General features: G+C 38.0%; 1 protein-coding gene across 1 annotated transcript in view; it reads left to right on the top strand.

Annotated features, from left to right (window-relative positions):
- The first annotated feature begins 290 nt into the window (after window positions 1–290).
- Window positions 291–17,803, top strand: part of DNAH14 (dynein axonemal heavy chain 14) — a 388,242-nt gene continuing 370,729 nt past the window's right edge. The window contains exons 1-4 of the mRNA XM_052654143.1: window positions 291–386; window positions 1,028–1,128; window positions 5,490–5,651; window positions 12,865–12,992. Coding sequence (XP_052510103.1) covers window positions 291–386; window positions 1,028–1,128; window positions 5,490–5,651; window positions 12,865–12,992 — 487 coding nt within the window. The remainder of the gene's footprint in view (window positions 387–1,027; window positions 1,129–5,489; window positions 5,652–12,864; window positions 12,993–17,803) is intronic.

Consider the following 17,803-nt stretch of genomic DNA (forward strand, 5'->3'; position numbering starts at 1 on the left):
AATCTACTTTAAGTAGTTAGGGGTAAGAATGTAGAACAGAATAAATCCTAAGAAGGCAGAAGGAAGAAGATAAAGATTATCAAAAATTAGCATAATAGATATCAAAGATAATCAAAGAAAAACCAGCAAAAGCACCAGTTGTCAATAAAATGGACAATGATTTGATAAGATCAACCAGGAGAAAGAAAGGGAAGTCACCAACAGACAGGGTTGTGACACTGCACAACCCCAGGAAGCACCATTCACGACGTGTTCTCTCCTGAAACCCAGATCTAGGGAGAGTAGGGTGAATGGCGCACCGTGTAGTAGTGTCATTCCGTGGCTTTGTAACTAATACTAGATTAGAAAAGGGAGCTAAGTACAGATCTGCAATTGAAAAGATAAGAGTAAATTAACTATTCTGTGGCCTTATTGAAAGCTTACACAAAATATAAAAATCATAAGAGAAATGTAAATATTTAAAATAGTCTCAATAAATAATAGAAAGATGAGCTTTCTTTTTACCACTTAAATTGTTGAATTAGTAGTAGTGAATCACCACCACTCCCATTCCTCTTTCTCCTACTACTGCAGACCACACACATCAGGTCCAGAGAAATTGAGTTTTTGAGTTTCTAGAAGAGTGAATCCAATCGTATACAACTTATTCTACAGAATAGAAAAAGAGAAAGTAGTCTCTAACTCAGTTTTTGAGGGCAGTTTGTATAATCCTACAAATAAGTTTCATGCATGACCACAGAAGCAAAAAAATCCTAAATAAAATATTAACCTACCAATTAAAGCAGTGTATATTAATGGATGACACATCAAGATCAAATTGTATAGTTTATTTCAGAAATGCAAGTTTCAATGTTAGAAAATCTATCAATACCAATTAAAAGATGAAAGAGAAAGATTTGATAAAATTTAATATCTGTTAATGATAAAAACTCTTAGGAAACCACTTGATTAAGGGCATTTACCAAAAACCAAGAGCGGTACCATATGTTGAATGATCAAGTGTTAAACGCATTCCTTTTAAATTCAGAGGAGTGACAGGAATGCCTGCTTTGTTGCCATTTCTATTCAACATTCTAGTAAAGGTCCTAAGGAAGGAAAAGAAAAAAGACCAAGAAAGAAAGCTATAAGGTTTGAAAGATCAGAAACTGCAATTATTCGTAGATTGTCTACAAATAAAGTACAAAATAATTTACAAAATTTTATAATAAATGAATTTATTAGCAAGGCTGCTAGATTAATATCAGTATTTATAAGTGTATTGCTTTCCTATGGTCAAGCAATGGATTGAAAATATAATTAAACCATAACTATCATTCATAATAATAATGAAAAGTAAGGTACCTAAAAAGTTCTTTTAAAAATGATGTGTTTGCATGAGAAGATACTCAACATCACTAAGTATTAGAGACATGCAGATCAAACCTACAATGAGGTATCACCTCACACCAGTCAGAATGGCCATCATCAAAAAATCTACAAACAATAAATGCTGGAGAGGATGTGGAGAAAAGGGAGCCCTCTTGCTCTGTTGCTGGGAATGTAAATTGATATAGCCACTATGGAGAACATATGGAGGTTCCTTAAAGAACTAGAAATAGAACTACCATATGACCCAACAATCCCACTGCTGGACATTTACCCTGAGGAAACCATAATTCAAAAAGACACATGTACCTCAGTGTTCATTGCAGCATTATTTACAATAACCAGGACATAAAAGCAATCTAAATGTCCATCAACAGATGAATGGATAAAGAAGATTTGGTACATATATACAGTGGGATATCAGTCATAAAAAGAAATGAAATGGGTCATTTGTTGATGTGGATGGACCTAGAGTCTTTCATATGAAGTAAAGTCAGAAGGAGAAAAACAAATATATATTAACACATATATATGGAATCTATAAAAATGGTACAGATGTACCTGTCTGCAGGGCAAGAAGAGAGAATGGGCATGTGGGCATGGGAGGAAGGGACAAATTGGGAGAGTAGTACTGACATGTATACACTACCATGTGTAAAACAGATAGCTAGGGGGAAGCTGCTGTGTAGCACAGAGAGCTCAGCTGAGGGCTCTGTGACAACCTAGAGGGGTAGGATTGCAGGGTGGGAAGGAGACTCAAGAGGGAGGTGTGTGTGCGTGTGTGCTAAGTCGCTCCAGTCGTGTCTGACTCTGTGTGACCCCAAGGGCTGTAGCCTACAAGGCTCCTCTGTCCATGGTATTCTCTAGGCATGAATACTGGAGTGGGTTGCCGTGCCCTCCTCCAGGGGAATCGTCCCAGCGAGCTCACCCACACTTCTTAAGTCTCTTGTCTTAGCAGGATGTAGCTCATTTACTTTGTTACACAGCAGAAACTAACACAACGCTGTAAAACAGTTACACTCTAATAAAAAACATATTTGACCTTTATGAGTAAAATTACAAAATTGAGAGCGCAACAGAATGTATATAGAAAATCAAAGGGCCAAGAATATGTGAGCACTTTCTCTGGAAAACGACAATTTGGGAAAATTTGGGGAAAAGACAATTTAAAGCTATCAAAACTATAGTAAATAAAGTAGTGTGATATAGAAATGAGGATAAACAAATAAAAATAAAGAACCAGGAATGAGTAATTATACACACATTTTGATTGATGACAGACTTGCTGGTACAGATCAGTGAGGGAGAGGATGGGGTGTTCAGTAATGGTGTTGTAATGATCACATGGGCTTCTCTGGCGGCTCAGACGGTAAAGCATCTATCTGCCTGCAATGCGGGAGACCTGGGTTTGATCACATATCCTTATCTGGAGGGTACAGAAATTGTATTTGTCCTCATCCCACAAATCAGTTATAAGACTTGTGAAAGGCAAAACTGTAAGGCTGTTAAGAAAATTTATGAGAATTTTGTTATCATTGTGGAGTAAGGAAAGATTTCTTAATTAAGGCAAATCATATACAGATAAATTAGATTATTTTAAAGTTAAGAAATTCTGTTTGTCAAGAGTTCAAAGATAAGTCCAAAGTGGAAGATACTTTTAATACATATAAAATGACCAAAGATTACCACCCAAAATGTGAAAATAACTCCTCAGTATTGCTAAGAAAAACACCTATTTCCGCTTTATTGACTATGCCAAAGCCTTTGACTGTGTGGATCACAATAAACTGTGGAAAATTCTGAAAGAGATGGGAATACCAGACCAGCTGACCTGCCTCTTGAGAAACCTATATGCAGGTCAGGAAGCAACAGTTAGAACTGGACATGGAACAACAGACTGGTTCCAAATAGGAAAAGGAGTACGTCAAGGCTGTATATTGTCACCCTGCTTATTTAACTTATATGCAGAGTACATCATGAGAAACGCTGGGCTGGAAGAAGCACAAGCTGGACTCAAGACTGCCGGGAGAAATATCAATAACCTCAGATATGCAGATGACACCACCCTTCTGGCAGAAAGTGAAGAGGAACTAAAAAGCCTCTTGATGAAAGTGAAAGAGGAGAGTGAAAAAGTTGGCTTAAAGCTCAACATTCAGAAAACGAAGATCATGGCATCTGGTCCCATCACTTCATGAGAAATAGATGGGGAGACAGTGGAAACAGTGTCAGACTTTATTTTTTTGGGCTCCAAAATCACTGCAGATGGTGACTGCAGCCATGAAATTAAAAGACGCTTACTCCTTGGAAGGAAAGTTATGACCAACCTTTGCTGACTAAGGTCCATCTAGTCAAGGCTATGGTTTTTCCTGTGGTCATGTATGGATGTGAGAGTTGGACTGTGAAGAAGGCTGAGCGCCGAAGAATTGATGCTTTTGAACTGTGGTGTTGGAGAAGACTCTTGAGAGTCCCTTGGACTGCAAGGAGATCCAACCAGTCCATTCTGAAGGAGATCAGCCCTGGGATTTCTTTGGAAGGAACGATGCTAAAGCTGAAGCTCCAGTACTTTGGCCACCTCATGTGAAGAGTTGACTCATTGGAAAAGACTCTGATGTTGAGAGGGATTGGGGGCAGGAGGAGAAGGGGATGACAGAGGATGAGATGGCTGGATGGCATCACTGACTCGATGGATGCGAGTCTGAGTGAACTCTGGGAGATGGTGATGGACAGGGAGTCCTGGTGTGCTGTGATTCATGGGGTCGCAAAGAGTCGGACATGACTGAGTGACTGAACTGAACTGAACTGATTGCTAAGAAAATGGTAAATGATTCAGGAAGGAAAAGAAAAAGAACAAAGGATATGGGAGAGTTATGGGGATAGTCATTATAATGACAAGGAAACTGTTCAAGGTGTTTAAAAACCGAATCAGTTCAGTTCAGTTCAGTCGCTCAGTCGTGTCTGACTCTTTGTGACCCCATGGACCGCAGCACGCCAGGCCTCCCTGTCATCACCAACTCCTGGAGTTTACTCAAACTCATGTCCATTAAGTCAGTGATGCCATCCAACCATCTATCTCATCCTCTGTCATCCCCTTCTCCTCCTGCCCTCAATCTTTCCCAGCATCAGGGTCTTTTCCTATGAGTCAGTTCGTTGCATCAGGCGGCCAAAGTATTGGAGTTTCAGTTTCAACGTCATTCCTTTCAGTGAATATTCAGGACCGATTTCCTTTAGGATGGACTGGTTGGATCTCCTTGCTGTCCAAACCGAATGGCAGTCACAAAGTCCTCAAAGAAAAAAGAGTTAGAAATACCTAATAAAGTTTTTCCATCCATAAACAGGTTCAAAGAAATGCTTTATTTGTCTTTGAAGAGAAGTATTACCTTATTATTCATGTGATTAAGTATTTTTGTTTAATATACCTAACAAGGGTATCTTTTCTACTGAGAAGTAAATGTTTGAAGTTACAGAACCCTGAAATTTCTCTGCTTTTCAAAAATATGGTATGTAGCTGTAGGTATTGCAGTCATTTTGGATTCTGTTCTTATGAATACATTTTCCCAACATTTACAAAGTAAACGGCTAAAGCAATGTGAAAAGATTTTGGCTTTAATCTTGATATGGGTTGTTGGTGGTGGTTGCTATAGTTTTTTTTTTTTAATATGTATATAAAGGAGGGTAATTATGTAAGGATTGAATTTCAGAAAACTGTATTCTGACCTCACCCTGCCACCAACTTAATTGGGTAACATTCCTTTTATCTTGTTGCTTTTTAATTATTGTCATCCATCATTGTACTTATCTTTAATAATGAAGTATAAAATTTCAGATAAATATTTCTGTGTGTCATATCAGGGGCACAGGAAATGGGTAACATTTCTTTAGCATTTAAAATAAAATTAGATGACGATTCTTAAGTCCCTTTCAGCTTTAAAATTTCAGTAATATCAGTTAGACCTATTTAGCATTTAACCAGACTCTCCATGTTTCAGATCTGCTTTCCAAAGTGACTATCAAAAATTGTTTGACAAGATAGATATTTTATTGCACTGTAAAGTAGAGAAGAAAGATTTAAAATTTAAGTTATAGAGAATGTTAACTATAGTATCTTATTTTCATTGTCACATTAGAGTTTTAAAACATGAAGAAGCAAACTATTTTCAAGATGTGCTACCATCAGGGAATCGACCAGCAGGAAAGGAGACACTGAAACATAAAACGCTTGGAACAATCTCTGTACCCTTGAAGTCAGAGAAAGTAGAAGAAATTTATCAAGATTACACTCCAGGCATGTTGACTTTTATTTGCTTTTGTGGAGATAGAAAGAAGTTTTCATAGTATGAAATCAAGTAAACAAGTAAAATATATTGAAATGGTACAAGGTTTGATACTTTACTAATTCCATTAGTTATAGAAATTAAAAGAAATGCAAAGCTTATCTTTTAAAGAGAACACTAAGCATAATAATAAAAATAACAACAATAATATCACTGCTACCACCAAGAATATCTGACATTTCTATAGCAATTTACATTGCTCTGTCATGCATATCATCTTATTTTGTATGTGTGTGCTGCTGCTGCTGCTAAGTCACTTCGGTCGTGTCCGACTCTGTGCGACCCCATAGACGGCAGCCCACCAGGCTCCCCCGTCCCTGGGATTCTCCAGGCAAGAGCATGAAAGTGAAAAGTGAAAGTGAAGTCACTCAGTCGTGTCCGACTTCTAGTGACCCCATGGACTGCAGCCTACCAGGCTCCTCCATCCATGGAATTTTCCAGGCAAGAGTACTGGAGTGGGGTGCCATCACCTTCTCCGGTATGTGTGTGAGATAACCATAAAAGGAGGGGGTCAACATTCCCTTAAATCCCTAGTGCCTTCTAGCTTTGTTGTTAACCCCTCTTTGTTCCTCTTGTCAACCAGCGTCTTGATTATTCCCTCCACATACCTCCATTTTTTTTGTTTGTTTGTTTACCTTCCTCCTTCCAATCCCAAATTCTACCATATCCAAAATTTACATTTTTTTTGAAACCACAGTTTTTTTTTTCTATCCAGCTTTGGTCTCCATTCTTCACTTCTTCCTGGATCATTCTGTGACCAGTAACTTCAACTCCATTTTCCCATTTCTTTTCTCTGCACCTGAAATGGCAAAATGTAAACTCTAATCAACAGTTAGAAGCAACAGTTAGAACCCTGTACGGAACAACTGATTGGTTCAAGTTTGAAAAAGGAGTACGATAGGGCTGTCTGCTGTCACCCTGATTGTTTAGCCTATAAGCTGAGCACATCATGAGAAATGCCGGGCTGGATGAGTTACAAACTGGAATAGGTGGGAGAAACATCAACAACCTCAGATATGTGGATGATACCACTCTAATGGCTGAAAGCGAAGAGGAACTTCAAGAGCCTCTTAATGCGGGTGAAGGAAGAGAGGGAAACAGTTGGCGTAAACGAAATATTAAAAAAAAAAACTAAGATCATGGCAACCAGCCCCATTAATTCATGGCAAATAGAAGGGGAAAATGTGGAAGTAGTGGCCCTCTTCTTGGGCTCTAAAATCACTGTGGATGGTGACTGCAGCCATGAAATCAGAAGACAATTGCTTCTTGTCAGGAAAGCTATGAAAACCCTATACAGTGTGTTGAAAAGCAGAGACATTACTCTGCCAACAAAGGTCTGTATAGTCAAGACTATGGTCCTCCCAGTGGTCCTGTACGGTTGTGAGAGTTGGACTGTAAAGAAGGCAGAACGCCAAAGAATTGATGCCTTTGAACTGTGCTGCTGGAGAAGATTCCCAAAAGCCCCTTGGACAGCATGGAGATCAAACCAGTCAATCTTAAGGGAAATCAACCCCGAATACTTGTTGGAAGGACTGATGCTGAAGCTGAAGCTCCAGTATTTTGGTCATCTGATGTGAAAAGCCCACTCATTGGAAAAGTCCCTGATGCTGGGAAGGACTGAGGGCAGAAGGTGAAGAGGGCATCAGAGGATGAGATGTCTGGATGGCATCACTGATGCAGTGGACATGAACTTGGGCAAACTTTGGGTGATGGTTAGGGACAGGGAGGCCTGGGATTGCCATGGGATTGCAAAGAGTAGGACACAACTGGGTGATTGAACAACAAAAGCAAACTCCACCATGTAATTGTCAATTTTGCTTGGTTACCAACTTGGTAAGCCTATTTTGCAGAGCACTTACATAATCACATTGATTGGTTCTTTTTCCAATTGCATGGTTCCCAGTATCAATAGGGCACTCAGTTCTGTCTTTCGTTATTTTATGTCTCTTTTTAACTCTCCTTTCTATTACATACAACATCTGTTTAAGCTGTTGCAATTTAACCATGAGCCTGAATTACTTGATTATGCCTCTACTTTATAAAAAGTAAAAATTTAAGATACAAGTAATCAAATGGAAACTTGTCTAACTTGCAGCTCCCCAGTTTCACCTGCAGAATTTGTCTCAGGGAATAATTATGCCTTCTCTCCTTTAAGGTTATTCCTACCACCTCTGTTTGGAGCTCCTTTTCTGCCATGCCCTCAGGAACTTGGGGTCCATCTATTATCTTCTCTCTCATCTTCCTTTCTATTGGCTCTTTTCTGTCAGCACATTTGCTACAAGCTTAAAGCTTACCTATCTTAAACAAAAATGTCCATCTCATCAAAGCTATGGTTTTTCCACTGGTATGTACAGATGTGAGAGTTGGACCATAAAGAAGGCTGAGTTCCGAAGATTTGATGCTTTCGAAATGTGGTGCTGGAAAAGGCTCTTTAGGGTCCCTTGGACTGCAAGGAGATCAAACCAGTCAAACTAAAGGAAATCTACCCTGAATATTCATTGGAAAGACTGATGCTGAGGCTGAAGCTCCAGTACTTTGTCCACCTGCTGCAAAGAGCTAGCTCATTGGAAAAGACCCTGATACTGGGAAAGATTGAAGGCAGGAGGAGAAAGAGATGACAGAGGATGAGATGGTTGGATGGCATCACTGCCTCAATGGACATGAGTCTGCAAAAACTCCAGGAGATAGTGAAAGACAGAAAAACCTGTTGTGCTGCAGTCCATGGGGTCGCAGAGTCAGACATGACTTAGCAACCAACCAACACAAGGAATAAATTTACCCAAGGAGATGAAATACCCATACACTGAAAACTGTAGGACACTGATGATAGAAACTGAGGAAGATACAAATTAATGGAAAGATAATCTCTGGTTGTGGATTAGAAGAATTAATATTGTTAAAATGTCCACACTACCTGAAGCAATTTACAGATTTAATGCAAACCCTATCAAAATTCCAATGACATTTTTCGCAGAAACAGAAAAAACAATCCTAAAATTTGTGTGGAGCCACACAGTAGACCTCAAATAGCTAAAGCAATCTTCAGAGTGAAGAATGAAGCAGAAATAAGATAATGTATAAATGGCCAATAATTTGACAAAATAGCCAAGAATATTCAATTTGGAAAGGACAGTCTCTTTAATAAATGGTGTTGGGGAAACTGGATAGCCAATTTTCAAAGAGTAAAACTAGACATCTATTATTCAATACACAAAAATTAACAGAAAATGGTTTCAAGACTTGAAAATAATGTTGTTGTTGCAGAACATAATACCTGAAAGCAATAAAACTCCTAGAAGGAGACTGGTGTAAAACTCTTTGACATTGGTCTTGGTGACAGTTTTCATGAATTTGACACCAAAAGCAAAGACAACAAAAGTAAGAATAAACAAGTGGGACTACATAAAACTAGTTTCTGCACACCAAAGGAAACTATCCAGAAAATGAAAGGACATTCTACCAAATGGTAGTAAATAATCATATATCTGATAACTTGCAAATCATATATCTGATAAGAGGTTAATATCCAAAATATATAAAGAGCTCATGCAACTCAATAACAAAAAAACAAGCAACCTGATTAAAATATGGGCAGAAGATGTGAATAGACATTTTTTCAAAGAAAAAATACAGATGGCCAACAGGTACATGAAAAGGGGCTCAGCATCACTAATCATCAGAGAAATGCAAATCAAAATCACAAAGAGATTATCATCACACCTGTCAGAATGGCTGTTATAAAAAAGACAAGAAATAAGAGTGTTTGCAAGGATGTGGAGAAAAGAGAACCCTTGTGTATTGTTTGTAGGAATGTAAATTAGTATAACCACTTCGGAAAACTTGAGGAAAACAGTTTTCCTCAAACTAAGAATAGAATTACTATATGATCCAGCAATTACACTTCTTGATTTTTATCTGAAGGATATGAAAACTCTAACTTGAAATGATATATGCACCCCCCATGTTCATTGCAACATTATTTTCTATAGTATAGACATGAAAACAACCTAAGTGTCTGTTGACGGATGAATTGATCAAGAAAATGTGATATAAATACTGGGATATTAGTCAGCCATAAAAAAGGAAATCTTGCCATTTAGGGCAACATAGATGGACTTTACAGCATTGTGTTAAGTGAGATAAGTCAGACAGAAAGACAAAAACTGTGTGGGCTCACTTATATATGGGGGAAAAACCCCCCAAACTCATGGATAGAGAGAACGGATTGGTGGTTGCCAGAGACAGAGGATGGGGGATGGACAAAATGGGTGAAAGTGTTCAAAAGGAACAGACTTTCAGTCATAAAATAGATAATGCATAGGGATGTACAGACAGCCCCCAACTTAAGGATGATTCAACTTAGAGTTTTTGATTTTATAATGGAAAATTGGTGCATATGCAGTCTTTGGATTTTGATCTTTTCCTGGGCTAGCAAAATATAGTACAATATTCTTTTATAATGCTGGGCAGCAGCAGCAAGACACAGTTCCCAGTCAACCACACAGCCATGAGGTAAGCAACCAACACATTTATAACCATACTGTACCCATACAGCCATTCTGTTTTTCACTCTCAGTACAGTATTCAATAAAGTACATAAATTATTCACATTCATTTTAAAATAAGCTTTATGTTAGATGATTTTGCCCAACTATTGGCTAATGTAAATGTTCTGGGCACTCCAAGGTAAGCTAAGATAAGCTGTGATGTTTGGTAGCTTAGATGTGTTAAGTGCATTTTCAACTTAACGATACTTTCAACTTACTGTGGGTTTACAGGACATTTTGCCATCATAAATGGAAGATCTGTCATTTACAACATTACTATTATTAACAATAGTAACCATTGTTAATAAGAGAGTAAATTTTAAAACTTTTCATGTAAAGAGAAAAATTTGTAACTATGTGTGGTGATGGATGGTAACTAGAATTACTATGGTGATAATTTTGCAATATATACAAATACTGAGACACTATGTTGTACACCTGAAACTAATGTTATTTGTAAATTATACCTCTATAAAAAGGAAGACGTGGTCTAAACTGTCAAATAACACTGGTAAATCTAGTAAAATAAGCTCAGACAATGTCCATTGACTTTACTGACCTGAAGAATATGTTCACTTGAATATTGTTTTAGTGGAGTTCCAAAGCCAGACTGGAATGGATTAAGAAGTGTGTAGTAGATGAAGAAATAGAATAGAGATTATATGCAACTCTTTCCAGAATTTTGACTGTGAAGAAAGGCAATTAACAGATTGAGAAGCTGCTTGGATATGAAAAAGAAAAAAAGAATGGTTAATAGTGTAGGCATGAGGGGATATGTCTAAAAAAAGGTGGAGATGATTGGTTTTGGGAGGAGGAGAAATAGACATCTCCTCTATTAGTAAGGAGGGCAGGAGGAAAGCATTAGTATAGTGTTGCTGCTTGGCTTATTTGGCAATGACTATTTGAAGGAGTTCCCATCTGACACCTTTATGTTCCTTGGAAGTGTTGTCATGGGTTGAAATTGGGAGATTGGAATTTAGTGGTTTGAGATTCAGGGAGCATGGAGAAAGTCTGAAATAGCTGTTGAAAAGCCAAAAGAGTAAGTTAACCAGAAAAATAACTGTGCAGATGTACGCACAGAGGGCATATAGAGTTGGGTTCATCCAGCTCTGGTGTTTTGCCATATAGGAGAGACCAAAAGAAAGGGAGAGTTTAGGATATTGACAAGAGTTTTGTTGAAAGACAACCTCAGCTGGATAAAGAGAAAAGTGGAAAAAAAAAAAAAGAAGGTTGATGGATTGTAAAAAAAAGTAATGGAACAGTGAACTGGAAGTACTGAGGAGGTAAAAGAATGGTGATGTTGGGAGTAATAAGCAAGCTGGAAGGATAAAGACCAGTGATGGCAAGCTTTAGGATATAATCTTGATAGTGGTAAGTTGAAGTGGACAAACTTCAACTAAGATATGAAAGATTGTTTAGAAATTGGAAGATAGGAGCATGATGTCAGATAGGTCTTAATTCACGAAGAGTAAAGTTTCTAGGGGGCTTCCCATGTGGTGCAGTGGTAAAGAATCCGTCTCTAGTGCAGAAGATGTAAGAGATGTGAGTTCAATTCCTTGGTCAGGGAAGATCCCCTGGAGGAGGAAATGGCAACCCACTCAAGTATTCTTGCCTGAAAAGTCCCATGGAGAGAGGAGCCTGGTGAGCTACACTCCATGGAGTCACAAAGAGCTGGACACAACTGAGCAAGCCTCTAGAATCTTGAGTTTTTCTAGAGTTCTTCCCCAGAAAACTCTAGAAAAATCTTCTAGAATGACAACAGATTTAATATGGAGTAAGTAAGCCCTCACTGGGGCCAGGGTTCCAGATTATTTGGGTGACCAGACAATTGGTGAATGTCAATGAAAAATGGAAGAATATGATATAACAAAAAGGCATGAGCTTCAGAGGAGTAGGATTTTTTTTTTTTTTAAAGGGCAAGTTGTAATGATTTGGCAGTGGTGAATGAGGAGCAAGGAGGAAAATAAGCCACTTTCTAATCTTGAGGCATATGAGGTAATGGTGTATAAACAGCCAGTACTTGAGGTCTGTTAATTCAGTGTTAGAAAATAACAAAACTAGAGTAGGTTGCCATTCCCTTCTCCAGTGGATCTTCTCTACCCAGGGATTGAACCCAGGTCTCCTGTATTGCAGGTAGATTCTTTTACCATCTGAGCCACCAGGCCCTATGTTACTTTTCAGCATCTGTATCTATACATTTTTTAGGCTGTTATTAAATTACAGTTAAAAGGATTTTGTATGTATTTATTTCACAGAAGGATTCACATTTGAAAGGTTTGTTATAATAATAAGATCATTAACATTTACCTTAGTAGCCACTTACTATGTACTTTGAGCATATTAAATATGATAATTTGAACCTTGTAACAGACCTCTGAGGTTCTCACAGTAACAATCTTCAATTCAAAGGTTAGTAAAGTAAAGCATACTGTTAATTAGAAGGTAAATCACAGAACTGGTAGTGATAAAGTTGCAATTTGACTCACTGTGTGCTCTCAAATACTATGATGTAATGATCAGCTATATCGATTGGTATGTGGAATTATGTGGTATTATTTATAGCTCATGCAGATTATTCAATTAATAATGGTTTTATTTTCAGATTACCTTCAAGCAATTAGAATTCAACAAGATATACTTACTTCAGAACCATTGCCCAGTAAGAAGAAAGAGAAATCAAAGGAAAAGGATCAAACTCATGGTTGTCCGAAAGTTAGGAAAAAAAGACTTGCATCATATGATAGAACAGGTATGAGATACTGATCCAGCTTGTTTAGAAGACACTACACTTTAAAAGATTACTCTGTGGTCTTGTGTGCTTATGTTGGACACATTTTATTTTATTTATTTAGTTTTTAAAATGTTAGTGATCTTTGGCTGCCCTGGGTCTTCCTTGCTGCTCGCAGGCTCTCTCTAGTTGTGGCGAGCAGGGGCTCCTCTTTGTTGTCGAGTGTGGGCTTCTCATTGCAGCGGCTTCTCTGTTGTGGAGCGTGGGCTCCAGGGCTCACGGGCTTCAGAAGTTGTGGAATGTGGGTCTAGTTGCTCTGCAGCATGTGGAATCTTTCCAGACCAGGAATCAAACCCGTGTCTCCTGCATGCACAGGCTGGTTTCTTCACCACTGGATCACCAGAGAAGTCTAACACAGAGTTTAGAAGAAACAGTTTTACTGAATTTTATGTGTTTGGTTGCTTAAAGAATTTTTAAATTTTGAATATAAATTTTAAAGTTCTTTTAAAATAATTCCTAAAATGTTTGAGAATTCTGTTTGAAAACCGAAAATATCACTAGATTAAAAAATTGACAGACTGTTCAATGACTATGTTGTTAATTAAGAATAGTCTCTGAAGGTTTTGATGTGTAACTATCAGTTCAGTTCAGTTCAGTTGCTCAGTCGTGTCCAATTCTTTGCGACCCCATGAATTGGAGCACACCAGGCCTCGCTGTCCATCACCAACTCCCGGAGTTCAGTCAGACTCTCGTCCAACGAGTCAGTGATGCCATCCAGCCATTTCATCCTCTGTTGTCCCCTTTTCCTCCTGCCCCCAATCCCTCCCAGCATCAGAGTCTTTTCCAACGAGTCAACTCTTCGCATGAGGTGGCCAAAGTACTGGAGTTTCAGCTTTAGCATTATTCCCTCCAAAAAAATCCCAGGGCTGATCTCCTTCAGAATGGACTGGTTGGATCTCCCTGGAGTCCAAGGGACTTGCAAGAGTCTTCTCCAACACCACAGTTCAAAAGCATCAATTCTTCGGTGCTCAGCCTTCTTCACAGTCCAACTCTCACATCCATACATGACCACTGGAAAAACCATAGCCTTGACTAGACAGACCTTTGTTGGCAAAGTAATATCTTTGCTTTTGAATATGCTGTCTAGGTTGGTCATAACTTTTCTTCCAAGGAGTAAGCGTCTTTTAATTTCATGGCTGCAGTCATCATCTGCAGTGATTTTGGAGCCCCCCAAAATAAAGCTTGCCGCTGTTTCCACTGTTTCCCCATCTATTTGCCATGAAGTGATGGGACCGGATGCCATGATCTTCGTTTTCTGAATGTTGAAGTTTAAGCCAACTTTTTCACTCTCCTCTTTCACTTTCATCAAGAGGCTTTTTAGCTCCTCTTCACTTTCTGCCATAAGGGTGGTGTCATCTGCATATCTGAGGTTATTGATATTTCTCCTGGCAATCTTGATTCCAGCTTGTGGTTCTTCCAGCCCAGCATTTCTCATGATGTACTCTGCATATAAGTTAAATAAGCAGGGTGACAATATACAGCCTTGACGTACTCCTTTTCCTATTTGGAACCAGTCTGTTGTTCCATGTCCAGTTCTAACTGTTGCTTCCTGTCCTGCATACAGGTTTCTCAAGAGGCAGGTCAGGTGGTCTGGTATTCCCATCTCTTTCAGAATCTTCCACAGTTTATTGTGATCCACACAGTCAAAGGTTTATAGTCAATAAAGCAGAAGTAGATGTTTTTCTGGAACTCTCTTGCTTTTTCCATGATCCAGCGGATGTTGGCAATTTGATCTCTGGTTCCTCTGCCTTTTCTAAAACCAGCTTGAACATCAGGGAGTTCACGGTTTACGTACTGCTGAAACCTGGCTTGGAGAATTTTGAACATTTATTTACTAGTATTGAGACGAGTGCAATTGTGTGGTAGTTTGAGCATTCTTTGGCATTGCCTTTCTTTGGGATTGGAATGAAAACTAACCTTTTCCAGTCCTGTGGCCACTGCTGAGTTTTCCAAAATTGCTGGCATATTGAGTGTAGCACTTTCACAGCATCATCTTTCAGGATTTGAAATAGCTCAACTGGAATTTAGTGTGGTTTTGTTTTATTCTTTTATTAAAACTTGATGGTATCATCATATTTAATAATGTTATGCCTTTGTCCAACTTAGTTTTAAACAGATTTTCTTCGACTAACATTTTCCAGTTTGTGCTTCTCCATATGTGAAATTTTTATTTGTATTAATATTTTAAGTTTTATAGGGCAAAGTACACTCTTCTGTTTTTCACAGAAATACTATGGTCCAAGGAAGATTTATCATAAAACTATTGAACTTTAGACTTCAGAGTCTCTCACTTACATAGGCTTCATTTTTTTTTAAAAGAAAATCCTCAAAATTGTAGACGCCTGAGACTGGACAAAACCTGCATGGATGTGGTAGTATTCATGCCCTTGTCTAATCCTTTCCCCTTGAGTGTGGGCAGGACCTGTGACTGCTTCTAATCAGTAGAATATGAAAAAGGCAATGGGCTGTTCCTCCTGTGATTATATTACATTATGTAACCCTCTTGCTAGCAGACTTCCTGAGTCTCTCTCCTCTTCTGGTTTTGAAGAAGTAAGCTGCTATGACTTCTACAGCTATAAGGAAATGAATTCTATACCAACAGTCTGGAAGCTGATCCTTTCCCATATGAACCTCCAAATGAGAATCCAACCCCAGCTAATACCTTGATTGCAAACTAATAGAGGACGGAGTTAAGCCATATCCAGACTCCTGACCCACAGAAATGTGGGTGGCTTTAAACCACTAAAATTGTGGTTTAAGTTTAAACTTAAACCACAATTTAAATGTAAATTGTAATGTATTTAGACAGCTAGTAGTGGATCTTACTGCAACAAATACAATCACTGTTGCTATGCATTATGAATTCTTAGTATTGAATGTATTGTTACATTGTTCTTTAGTGTTTTGAACTTGATATCAGTGTAAGAAAGTAATAATTTAGGCTTAATGACTGCCAGACAAGTAAAAACAATCTAATCCTTTAATGATGATATTTATTTAATTTGCTCTCCTCAGCTTCTATAAATCCATGAAAACAGACTTAGGTACTTAGAATTTTTAAAAATATTTTTGAAAAGTTTCACACAGAAGAAGTAAAGAAGATAACAGCTATTCATGTACTCATTATCTGGATATAATACATGTTAAGGTTTTATAATTTTAAAAGCAAATTATAGTAGGCACAGTGCTACTCTGTTACTCTCTCCATGTGCTCTGGAGAACAATGTGTATTCTCCTTTTGGATAGAATGCTTCTTGTATATTAAGTTCTTCTGATCTAATGTGTTATTTAAATTCACTGTTTCCATATTGATTTTCTGTATGGATGATATGAAGTGAAGTAAAAGTGTTAGTTGCTCAGTCATGTCCAAGTCTTTGTGACCCCATGGACTGTAGCCTGCCAGTCTCTTCCTGTTAATATTTGCTTTATATACCTTTGTTGTGTTCATCTGTGGGATGCATATACATTTATAAATGTTATATCTTCTTGTTGGGTTGACCCTTTTCTCATTATATAATGGCTTTTGTCTTTTATTATGGTCTTTGTTCTGAAGTCTCTTTTGTCTAATACAAGTGTAACTACTGCAGCTCTCTTTTCCATTTACATGGAATATCTTCTTTCCATCCTTCACTTTCAGTCTGTTTATGTCCTTTTTTCTGAAGTAAATCTCTTGTAGGCAGCAAACAGATGAGTCTTCCTCTTTTTTTTTAATCCGTTCACCCCCTCTGTGTCTTCTAATTGGTAAATTTAGTCTATTTACATTTTAAAAGCAATCATTAATTGTTGTGTGTGTGCCTGCGTGCTAAGTCACTTCAGTAGTTCCAGGTCTGACTCTTCATGACCCAATTGCCTATAGCCCACCAGGCTCCTATGGCCACGGGATTTTCCAGGCAAGAATACTGGAGTAGGTTGCCGTGCCCTCCTCCAGGGTGTCTTCCTTACCCAGGGACTGAATCTGTGTCTCCTGTGTCTCTTGCATTGGTAGACAGGTTCTTTATCACTAGTGCCACCTGGGAAGGCTTAACCTTCATACTACCTTTATAATTGATTAATCCACTACATTTACTTTATATTTACCTTTATGGTGAGATTTATTCTTATATCTGTTTCCTTGATACTAATTAGTACCCTTTCTTTTCAGCTAAGTCCCTTTAACATTTCCTTTAAGGCCAGTTTAGTGATGATGAACTTTTTTCTTGCCCTTCCTTTTATGGAAAACTCGTTTTCTTCAGTTCTGAATAACTTTGTCGAGTATTCTTGGCTGGAAGTTTTTTCTTTCAGCATTTTGAATATTCTATCCCATTCTCTTCTAGTCTGCAGAGTTTCTGCTGAAAAATCTGTTTGTAATCTTTTGTGCATAACAAATTGTTTTCTCTTGATTCTTTTAAGATTCTTTCCTTGTCCTTAACATTTGACATTTTAATTATAGTGTGTCTTGGTGTAGCACTCTGGGTTAATCTTACTTGGAAACCCCTGGTTTTCCTGAATCTGAATGTATGTTTCCTGTCCTGAGTTAGGGAAGTTTTCAGCCATTATTTCTTCAAATTATTTTTCTGGGCTTTTCTCTTTCAAGGACACCTATTTTTTTTTTTTTTTGCTTTGATTTTGATGGATCCTATTGTCTTTTCTTTGAGGTCACTGACCCTTACTTTTGCTTCATCTAGTCTGTTGTTGAACCCCTTTAGTGTATTTTTCAGTTCAATTATTGTATTTTTCAGCTCTGTGACTTCAGTCAGTCAGTTCAGTCACTCAGTCGTGTCTGACTCTTTGCG

Source organism: Budorcas taxicolor, chromosome 16 (genome assembly GCF_023091745.1).
Source record: "Budorcas taxicolor isolate Tak-1 chromosome 16, Takin1.1, whole genome shotgun sequence".
Taxonomy (NCBI): Eukaryota; Metazoa; Chordata; class Mammalia; order Artiodactyla; family Bovidae; genus Budorcas; species Budorcas taxicolor.